This window comes from Pistacia vera, unplaced genomic scaffold, assembly GCF_008641045.1.
Source record: "Pistacia vera cultivar Batoury unplaced genomic scaffold, PisVer_v2 Contig51, whole genome shotgun sequence".
Classification (NCBI taxonomy): Eukaryota; Viridiplantae; Streptophyta; class Magnoliopsida; order Sapindales; family Anacardiaceae; genus Pistacia; species Pistacia vera.
The window spans coordinates 1,024,399-1,035,581 of record NW_022196346.1 but is presented as its reverse complement, the minus strand read 5'-3'; the positions used below and the strand labels follow the sequence as shown (position 1 = coordinate 1,035,581).

Below are 11,183 nucleotides of genomic sequence, written 5' to 3'. Positions count from 1 at the left end.
AATCATCATTAAATCTGTGGGTTGGTGTGAATGTCATAACGAAATCCAGCTTTATATCACATTGTCCACCTCACAAACTGATTTCATGCGATTTGGAGCAGGGAATGGACACGTGGGATCTCCACAGCGTCTGGCAGGTCTGGAGCACGCTTACCGTTCTAACAGGAGCAGGTCACACTCCATCACATGATTTCCCACGTCAGCCCTTGATTTCCCACGTCAGCCCTTGATTTCCCAATCATAACAGAAAGATTCTTGGCTATGTTTTGAGTGGCTATGTCGTACAAGATTGTGTTGAATCAGAAGTCAATTAGAGCTCCAGAATTGCAATTTCGATCAGATACATGAGCAATTCACGAGCTTGAGCTCAAGTTTTCAAACTCGAATTCACCACTGTAGCTCACAAGCCGAGCTCAATCCAACAGGCACTCGACTCAGCATGTATACACCCCTCCACAAATCCAGGTTAAAAACATTTTAGTTGCTATGGTTTTGATCCACTCAATCAAAGACAATTTTTTTTTTTTTTTTTTCACTAATCAAATCGTCCCTCAAGTTAACGACGGTTAGTGAAAAACTAAAGGGTAAAGAGTATTTCTGACTTTTGTCGGTATCAAATTAATTTAATTAAATAATAAAGGAATTTGATATAATTTATTATAATTAAATCTATTTTCTTCAAATTCAATACGATTTTCTTTTCTTCAAAACCACTACATCAAATTCCGACTTCAATACGAATTTCTTTCCTGCAAAACCACTTCAACTTCAAATTCACACAACCATCAGACTTCACAAGATCACCATTGAACAGAAACAAATACAAAAAAAGAAAAAGAAAAATCCAAAACCAAAATATCACCAATCCTTCACCAACCAGCTCCCCTTCTTCACCCAGCAACAATTGCCAACCCCCACCCACCTTTCTCCCATGATACGCAAAGCCACCCCACCCTTCCCTCATACCCAAGAACCCACTACTCCCTTGCTCGCCCAACAACCCTAAAATAAATTATATCTGCATCCACTTCACTAGGCAAAAAACCACCCCACAACACCATACAATCAACAACAACAACAACAATAATACTAATAATAAAAAGATGAGCCCCATAAAGTCATTTGGGGTTTTTTCAGGAAAAAAAAGAAAAAAGAAAAGGGCTGGTGAGATGTTTGTGCCCTGAGATTAATAGAAGAATTAGAGGCTAAATGATGTCACTTTTATTGATGCGAGAAGAGAAAGCACGAGTGGTGGAGTCGGTAGTGTTATTTAGTGATGGAGAGGAGGAAGGAGAAAGCGAAAAAGATGGGATAGTGGAGGAAAGAGGAGGAGGCGATGGTATACGGTGAGAGATGGTGGAGAGATTTATAGAGCTGGCGGTGGGCTCTGTGGTGCTGTGCCTACAAATTCAAAGCTCATTGTATCGTTGACCATGTGGTCAAAGCTCATTGTATCGTTGACCATGCGGTCAAAGCTCATTGTATCGTTGACCGTGTCGTGTCAAGGCTTGTAAAAATTCGTATATTGTCGTGTCTTGCCGACTTAACAAATTCGAAGGCTTATGCACGGCCCACTATATATAGTGTGTGTCTTGGGTTGGCCTGTATGTTTTTGTAAAATTATTTAATATTTATAAATTTTGATAATTTTGATTTATTATTAATAATTATTATAAAAATATTTTATATGTTATATTTAGTAATATTTTATATTTATATTAATTAAAAAAATATATAATCACTATGAAATATTATAAAATAATAAGAGATAAAATATTAATTGAATTTCAACACTTTATTACTTATAAGTCATAATTATAAATCACAAATACAAACTTAAAAATTAAAATTAAGAATTATTATATATTTTTATTTTCATTAAGTTCTAAATTCTTAAAATTTTAAAATATATCTTAGTTGTAAACATGAATTAGTATTTTTTTTTTTTTATCTTTTTCGTGTCGTGTCGTGCTGACCCATATGCATTTTTTGAGGTCCACGTACGGTCCTCATAATCGTGGGCCGTGCCATGCCGTGCTTTTTTTATGTTGTATCGTGCTTTTTTTCGTGTTATGAGTTGGCACGAAATCTTAAAATTTTAAATTATATCTTAGTTGTAAACATGGATTAGTATTTTTTTTAATTTTTTTTTTATCTTTTTTGTGTCGTGTCGTGCTGACCCACGTGTCTTTTTTAAGGTTTACAGTATAATCCTCATAATTGTGGGTCGTGTCATACCGTGCTTTTTTATGTCGTATCATACTTTTTTTCGTGTTATGAGCTGGCACGACCCTCCAGAGATTTGCAATTGAATGGGTTTATTTTGGGGGTTAGGGATTTTTATTTTTATTTCATTTGTATTGATAATTCGAAGTGTTTTTATTAGGGGTATATAAGACTTTACGCAATAGATACAGTATCAAGTAACTGATTTTAGTAACATCTGTTAGTTTGGGGACGATTTTGTTAGTGAAAAAAAATTTCTCTCTCTCACGGTCTCAACCCTGGTTAGAAGACACATTACACGTAAATAAATAACAATTAAATGCGCCATCTAGTGGCCTCAACTCTCAACGGCTATGCTGAAGGAAGAGAGGCATGGAGGTTCAGGAACTTCCAAATATCCTTCTAACATGTTCAACACCGTCTTCATTGTAGGCCTTTTAGAAGGATCTTCTTGTATGCACCAGATTGCTACCATCAGCCACTTCTGCAGCCTGCATTTGTCCGCCATGGCCATTTCATCTTCATTTACCAGAACATCTAGCCTTCGTTCAACGTAGCAATCATAAGTCCAATCCGTTAGTATTGCTCTTCTTTCTTCCTCTATTTCCATCTCCACATTTCTTCTGCAGCAAATTATCTCTAACAGCATAACACCATAACTATAAACATCCACTTTGGCAGACACAGCTACATTTTTGAACCATTCAGGGGCCACATATCCTCGAGTTCCTCGGATCATGGTTCGAGTTCGAGACTGATCTGAGAGCAACAATTTTGATAATCCGAAGTCGGAAATCTTTGCGATGAAATACTGGTCTAGAAGTATATTTTGAGGTTTTATATCACAATGGATGACAAGAACACTGCATTCTTCATGCAAGTACACAAGCCCTCTAGCAATCTCCAGGGAAATCCTGACTCTTAGATTCCAGTCAGGTCTTGGAAGTGCAAAAAGGAGATTAGCCAAAGTTCCATTGCTCATGAATTCATATACTAAAAGCCGATTAGCACCTTCATCACAATATCCAAGCAACTGAACTAAATTTTTGTGATGGGTTCTGCCAATAGCACTTACTTCAGTTTTGAATTCCCTTTCCCTTTCTTGAGCCAACTTGTCCAATTTCTTGACTGCTATTGCATTTCTTGAACCAGTTCTGAGGACACCTTTGTACACCGTACCGAAAGAACCTCTGCCTAGTTCTTCCTTGAAGTAATCTGTAGCTTCATTGAGTTCATTGTAAGTAAAGAAACGCAAATTTGATTCAGAATTGCTTGAATCTTGGAAATTATCATTTCCATATTTTCTCTTAGGCAACACAAAGACAATTAGACAAAAAGCCACTAGCAAAAGAAAGTTGAAGAATACAGAACCACCCAATAAGAGAGCTCCTAATAAGGGTGATATTCCTTTATTACCGCCAGAATTGGCAGCAAAATCTGGAGAATTTCCTTTCCTGACTTTGAATAGAGCTTTTGAGAATCCAGTGGCAATGGATCTTCCATTGGATAGTGGCAATTTCTTCTTCCAACATCCTGCGCCATCAAATATCGCAACAGCACAAGAGCAATCATGCAGGCAATTTTTTTCACACATTGTTTGATTATAAGGTTCCAACCTTTCATAATCTCCCAGTGGCCAATTTACATTATTGAATTCCCTTATTTCATATAGTTCTTCTGGATCTCTGGATGCATCATCACCTCCACACCCTTGTCGAAACGTTGGCCTGCAGTCGCTAAATCTGTTATTTGGATCAACAAATACATAGCCAGGTGGGCAGTCACAACTAAAGTTCCTATTTTCAATTGAGCAGTAACTATTGAAGCCACAGCCACCCCTGCCAATGTCGTGAAACATAGCTAAACACATGTTTTCAGGAACAACTCGCAGAGGCCGCCAACGCTGGTTATCATCAGGATTCTTTGCACGAGCATATTCTGTGAAAACTCCATCAAAGTCCAAAGTCGCTCGAAAATAGTAATCAGCTCTAGGATTTGCTAATTCATTCCCTGAAGGCAACTGAACAATTTCACCATTAGCTTTTACAATGTAAATGTCGGCTGATTCATTAAAAACCAGCTGATGGCCAGACTCCGAAGAATTTACACTGTAAGTATTACTGTTATAATAAGGTTTATAATTGAATCTAGTCGGCCAGGCTACAGGATTGAGTACTAGGCTTCCGTTCATCAAATGGAGCTCAAACCTGCCCTTGGAGAAATTGGTTTCTGTCACCTTAGAAACCAGCATACTACCCAAATCCAATCTTTGCGTGGGTAAGATAGTGTCTCTGGGATTCTCGAAACTCTGCCAAACATAGTTAGAGCCATTACCTATTAGCACGAAGTTTCCTGTGTCAAGCATGGCAGCTTCATCCGCAACTCTGGTGGAAGGACTTGCACTCCATATTGTTTGGCCTCTAGGATCTTTCAGCGAAAGGCCGTCTGTCGTAAGAACAACTTTTGATCCTCTTGGAGCTGGGTTATCTCCATCGGCGTACCAAACAATAGTTTTCTCAGGTATTTTGTTGAACCAGATGGCGAGTAAGAAAAGGTCTGAATTGTTAAGGTGGCGAAAACCAAAAGCAAAGTCACCTGAAGGTGACAGCCATGAAGAGTTGTCACTGGTGGTGGACAGAGATGAACCCACGCTTATGTTGGCCGCGGACAAACAAGGTAATATTTGAAGAAGAGAAAGCAAGATTAAACTAGAAAGAGCTAAAGAAGCCATACTAAGATGTTGCTGCAATTTTCGGAAGAGAGCAAAGCATATATTGCTGCCAGTCAATTATGCACAACATAAAGTAATCTAGATTATGTATAAACATAAATACATTGGATATTTTTAATAAGAAAGGAAGACCAAGTCTTTGAAGCATAAATAGTATGGTTGGACTTGTGACTTTTCTTTGTCAATTTAATATAAAAAATCAGAGATGGTTAAATTTTTTGAATTCTTCCATTCTTAATAACCTATTTGTTTCAAATTAGAAGAATTTCATCAAGATTTATCAATTAGGTGCAGCATAAATTTCTTTTTGTTAAGTTAGGTTTACGACTGTCAACTGACCGAGACAAACGCATGAAAATATAGCACGTTTTTTAAATAGGAATGGTGGACTTCCACTTAAAATTTACCCAGTTCATTTTAAGATAAGTTTTGAGTTTCCACTAAAGATGTTACCGGTTGTTGCTCTTCACCCGAAAGAATGAAGTTGGTGAAACTGAAACCAGCTTCATTCAGGTCTTTGGAGTCAAATCTGCTGGAACAGTAAATTCAGAAAGTGCTTTAACATACGGCACCAGAATTACGTAACCATCAACATGAAGGAACCTAATTTTACTCGTCCAAATAAGGAGGGCATATTGAGTGTCATTGTCAGTATTGTTTGGACCTGGTTTATTCTTATGTTTGAAAGTAAAAGTAAAAGATAAAAGGAAGCTATATGAAAATATGGATGGTCAAAATTGATGTTTTCAGAAATAAATATAGTTTGAAAAGATTTCCTTTTACCTTTGAATCACATGTTTCTTTTATTTTCCATACAAACAAAAAACGGAATGCATAAAATTTATGCTTAAGAAAAGGATGCTGAACTATTGCAACAACTACGATGACTAAATTAGTGAAAAGTGATTATGATTGAATAATTATCATGACTTGGTGGCAAATTGGAGGCCAGCTGTGCGGAAAAAGTTTAGTCAAGTCAAAAACGTGGCCATGAATCATGATGGTCACTATCCTTATATTCACTAAACTAAAAACACAGGAGTCTAATTTTAAGCCTTTTAAATTTTATCATTAACCTGGCATCTATTTACACACGGCATTACATTATAGATTATTTTTAAGCTTTTTAAATAACTTTTGTGTTTTTTATTAATAGATCCTCATATTTTCAAAAATATATCATGGATAACCCCCTTTGCTCTAATTTCATTATGTTATCATTTGTGATAACTTCTATCTTATAAAGAAACAGAATTAGAATAAGGGATATTTGTTATAAATGTTTAAATTTTGAGAGTTCATTTGATAATGCAATAGGGTATGAGTACAACATTTTTCATACCTTAATTATATATTTGATATAAAGTGTAAAAATTGTTATCTGAATGATAAATTGAAAAATCTTATAGATAGTCTATGGCATTCTCCCATTTACAAACCAAACTATGTTTTCTTTAAACTCATCAATAGAGGAAGCAGATAATTACAAAATTTACGGTGAAAGGGTTGAGATTACATCCATATTTCTCAACTTGAAAAAGCAAAGGACGTTTAATTTAGTAATCTTCAAAATTAATCAAAAAAATTGAATTAAAAAAAAAATTCAATCATTAAAATTTGGGTATTTAGTTGAAATCCATACATTTAACAAAGGGTTAATTGCAACGATTGCCCCTAAGGTTTCGAAAAGTGAAGGTTGGATGTTGACTTTAGGGGCATTATACAAAAACCACCCTTTAAGGTTTAAAAAATTAGTCAAATAACTCAAAAACATTAAAGTGGTAGAAGGGTAAGAAATGAATTTCACATTGTTAAAGTGTGAAGCCCAAAACGCTGACGTTTTTGCATACAACACTTATTAATACGCTGCTGTTTAATTCTCATATGAGACAATCCTAGCCATTGAAGCAATCAACATCCAATGGCCAGAATTCATCCAGCAAGTCAATCCCATATAAGCAAACATTTCTACAGAATCGAAGAGCTCTCTCTCTTGTGCGACTAGGGTTCTTTGTGCTTTGATTGGGGTTCTTCAATCTTGTCTCAAATCTGTATAGTCTGTGTTACAATTTGTGTAATTGTACTGTGAGGGTAGTATTTCCTTCAGGATTAGAAAGGATGGTCTAGGTTTCTCTAGAGATTTAGGGTTTGAGTGCTTTGTTCAAGATTGAGAGTTGTGCAAGTCTTTGAGAATTGTTGTAATTTGTAAAGAACTCTTGATTCCTAGTGCAGTGAGCCCTAAAATTCTTGGAACTCAACATGGACGTAGTCTTTCCAATTCTTGGAAAGGTGAACCACGGTAAATCTGGTTGTTATTGTGTTCTTGATCTTGTGTGTGTGTGTGTTGATCTATTAGTTTGTGTGTGATTAGGAGTTAATTGATCACGAATAGGTATAACAAACATTATATTTGAAGGGTAAGACTGGAATTTCATTAGGTAAAAAATTAAAAGAAGAAGAAGATAAAAAAAACTAAACCCGCTCATCTTGCACCAGTCATCTTCTCCAACTACCCTTTGTACAATCCACACCAAAAACTTTGAAACAAAATATGCAATCAAGCTTTCTAACCATCGTATTCATCCTCTTTTAATTCCACATCACCTAACCAACTAAAAAAAGCGCATTTTATGTGCAGGTCTTTGACAAATGTTTTTCAAGCGTACAAAATCATGCAAGTAATAAAGAATGAGAAACGAATGTCAAATCCCAAGAGAATTATTAGTTACCAAGTACCAAAATAAACCATCCTATTACTATTTAGTTAGATGAATCTTAGAACAGTAACTTAACTAAAATCAACAAATCTAAAACAAATTAAAAATCTGGAAGAAAATAAAAATAAAAAAAAATAAAAACACTCTGGTTGTAATGCAAATTTGATTAAACCTAGAACATAGATTTCACATCAATTTTATTTTTATGCATTGATGATTATTGCTAATATTATTAAGTTTTTTCTACAAGCCAAACTCCCTAGAATTCCAATAACTTTCTCTCGAACAATTATTGGATTAACCATTTATTATTAATCCAAGATATCTCTAAATCGGATTTAAAGTCTTAAGAGATCATTACACTTTATGGAAATTATCAAAGCCTCACAGATCACGGTAACCTATCTTTAGCGTTCGCTCAATCTATGATTTTATTACATTAAACTAACTAGATTTTATCTCTCAATCTTAACCTAGTCCATTAGATCAATCAACTCTCAGGCCTAAAAGAATTGAAGCATTACAAACCATAATAAAACTTAGAAAAGATATTCTTAACAAATATTAACAATAATTAATCAACACTTATTCATAAAATTGGGCTACATCTTAGCCCTAGAAAATACTATTTATTTCATAATTGAAAAAAAATAAATAAACAACCATCATAAACATGAGTTCAAGAAAAAGATAAAAGAAAATTTCTCTAAATGATGAACCAAAACCCCAAGGGTTGTTTTGGTTTTACAAATAGTGGCTAATCTCTTCTCTCTACCCTCTCTCTCCTAAAATATCTAAAGACTTCTATTTATAGTGCTAGGGTTTTAGGGTGTAACAAGAAAAATTTTAAACCAAAATGTTATAACCACTCACAGAAAGAATCAACCAAATAACAATAGATCAAGAATAAGAATCACAATAAACACACACAAGAACAACCAGATTTGCCATGGTTCACTTGCTCTATATTTGAACAAGCCACGTCCACGTTGAACTCGGGAATCACATGAGCTCGCTGCACTAAATCACTGTTAAGATTACAGATTACACACAGCAACACAAATCCCTCAAAACCCTTTCTTCAACCCGTAACTCACCCTAGAGATTACACCCTTTGAATCCCTATATACAGCATATACAATACACCCAGAATGGCCTGACCCAGTCACTCAATCAACAAGTTACAAGATTCACTCAACCCAAATTGAAAACACTAAAGACTCAAAATGGTGTTTAACGAAGAAGAGAGAGATTTGCAAAAATGGATGAATGCGTAAACTGCCAAATAACTCTGCTTTTATATGGTTGACATTAGGATTAAATTCCAGCCGTTAGATCTTCTTTTCATCAACACTCAGGATTGTTTCTTCAGTTTGAATCAAAATGATGTCGGTCCATTTAAGTGCAAATACGACAGCGTTTCAAGCCATCATTCAACAATCTCCACCTTGATGGGTTGAAAAACAGCCCCTGTGCTAGTGCAGCTTGCCTTTAGTGAGTCCTTCATAGTTCTCTTGTTACTGTTGCTTACTGAATGAACAGTAGGTTCAAGCAATGCTTGAACTTAGCAATTGTAACAATCTTCGTACCCATGTCTGCTGGATTGTGCTCAGTAGGAACCTTATTAAGTGTTATCTCCTCCCTAGTGATCAGATCTCTCACAAAGTGATAGCGAACATCTATGTGTTTGGTTCGCTCATGGTAAACTAGATTCTTACTCAGATGTATTGCACTTTGACTGTCTGAAAAATGGTTGGCCTTAGTTCAGACAGGTTTGCTTCACTCAGGATCCCTTTGAGCCACATTGTCTCTTTAAATACATCAGCTACAGCCACATATTCAGCCTCGGTTGTTGATAGTGCAACTATAGGCTGTAATTGGGAGTTCCAGCTGATGTAGTTACCCCTCAAGGCAAAGTAATATGCAGTGGTTGACTTCCTAGTGTCCTTATCACCTGCAAAATCAGAGTCTACAAAACCATCGAGCTCAAGTGAGGCAGATCTTTTACAGTATTCTAGTCCCACATTTAAAGATCCACTAACATATTTGAGTACCCACTTCAGGGCTGTCCAATGTTCCATACCAGGATTGGACATGAATCTACTCAGCAATGATATCACAAATGATAAGTCAGGCCTAGTGCTAATCATAGCATACATCAAGGATCCAATCACATTAGCATAGGGTATGGTCTCCATTCTAATCAACTCAGCATCAGTATTAGGGCATTGAGCCTTGCTTAATGTGAAATGGTTTGCTAAAGGCATTGAGACAGTTTTGGACCCTGACATTCCAAATTTTTCTACTAACTTATGCAGATATGAACACTAGTGAATTTTCAGTTTATTCTTTAACTCACAGATCAGAGGCTTTGATTTGCTTATTAGTAACATATCATTTACATATAGCAGTAAGTAAATAGGTATTTCATCTAAAACAGCAAAGTAGAAACAACTGTCATACTTACTCCTAGTGAATCCTGTACTTACTATAAAGTTGTCAAATCTCTTATACCATTGCCTAGGGGATTGCTTTAAACCATATAAGGATTTCAACAGTAGGCAGACATGATTGGGGGCCCTTTTATCTATGAAACCTAAGGGTTGGCTCATGTAGATCTCTTCCTCAAGATCTCCATGTAGAAATGCAGTTGTGACATCTAATTGTTCAAGCTCTAGATCCTGTGAGCTACTATGGACAGCATAAGCCTTATGGTTTTGTACTTAACTACTAGGGAAAAGATTTCATTGAAGTCTATTCCCTCTCTTTGGGTGAAACCCTTGGCTACAAGGCTAGCCTTATACCTGAGGGGATCCTTATCAGTGATACCTTCCTTTAGTTTGAACAGCCACTTGCATTGTACAAGTTTCTGATCCTTAGGCTTTGGTGCAAGCTTCCAAGTTCTGTTCACCTCCAAGGATTTCATTTCAGCTTCCATTGCACCCTTCCATTGGTCCCTTTCTTTTGTCTACATGGCTTCCTGATAAGTTTTTGGTTCTCTTCTTTGTACTTCAGTACCTGCAAGGAGTGCAGTGTATATTAGATCAGCATAGGAATATCTCATGGGTGCCCTTACCTGTCTTCTGGTTCTATCTCTTGCAAGCTGGTAGTCTTGCAAGTGTTCAGGTTGAATCTCAGTGTCATCTACTGTTTCTATCTCATCCTCATGTTCTAGATCAGTTTGTCTAATTTCTCCTCCATGTTCAGTAACAGCTTCAGTTTCTTGGCTGGTTTGAGTTTGGAGAGGAAGCTCCACCTCAATTGGTGTGACTTCAGTTTAGGTGAAGGGATCATCTGTACTTGACATGGGGTCAATTTTGGTTCTAGTTTCCTTACAAGGAAATACTCCCTCATTGAATATCACATCTCTGCTCACAATGATTCTAACCCCTGGAGTATCTCTATCCCAAAGTCTATAACCTTTGGTCCCTTCTTGGTACCCCAGGAATATGCACTTGGTTGACCTTGGTTCCAATTTTCCTCCTATGGTGTGTGCATAAGCTTCACAC

General features: G+C 36.3%; 2 protein-coding genes across 2 annotated transcripts; both read right to left on the bottom strand.

The window, feature by feature from the left end:
* Window positions 1-2,563: 2,563 nt before the first annotated feature.
* Window positions 2,564-4,957, bottom strand: LOC116106140 (G-type lectin S-receptor-like serine/threonine-protein kinase LECRK3). Its single transcript, XM_031392489.1, has one exon. The coding sequence runs from the start codon at window positions 4,955-4,957 to the stop codon at window positions 2,564-2,566; it is 2,394 nt and encodes a 797-aa protein (XP_031248349.1).
* A 4,435-nt stretch (window positions 4,958-9,392) lies between these two features.
* LOC116106139 (secreted RxLR effector protein 161-like) lies at window positions 9,393-9,965 on the bottom strand. The gene has a single exon (XM_031392488.1). The coding sequence runs from the start codon at window positions 9,963-9,965 to the stop codon at window positions 9,393-9,395; it is 573 nt and encodes a 190-aa protein (XP_031248348.1).
* Between the last annotated feature and the right edge of the window lie 1,218 nt (window positions 9,966-11,183).

What these genes read in the sequence shown, in the direction of transcription:
- LOC116106140 (XM_031392489.1), bottom strand. Translation starts at nt 4,957, where the DNA reads ATGGCTTCTTTAGCTCTTTCTAGTTTAATCTTGCTTTCTCTTCTTCAA.
- LOC116106139 (XM_031392488.1), bottom strand. Translation starts at nt 9,965, where the DNA reads ATGTCAGGGTCCAAAACTGTCTCAATGCCTTTAGCAAACCATTTCACA.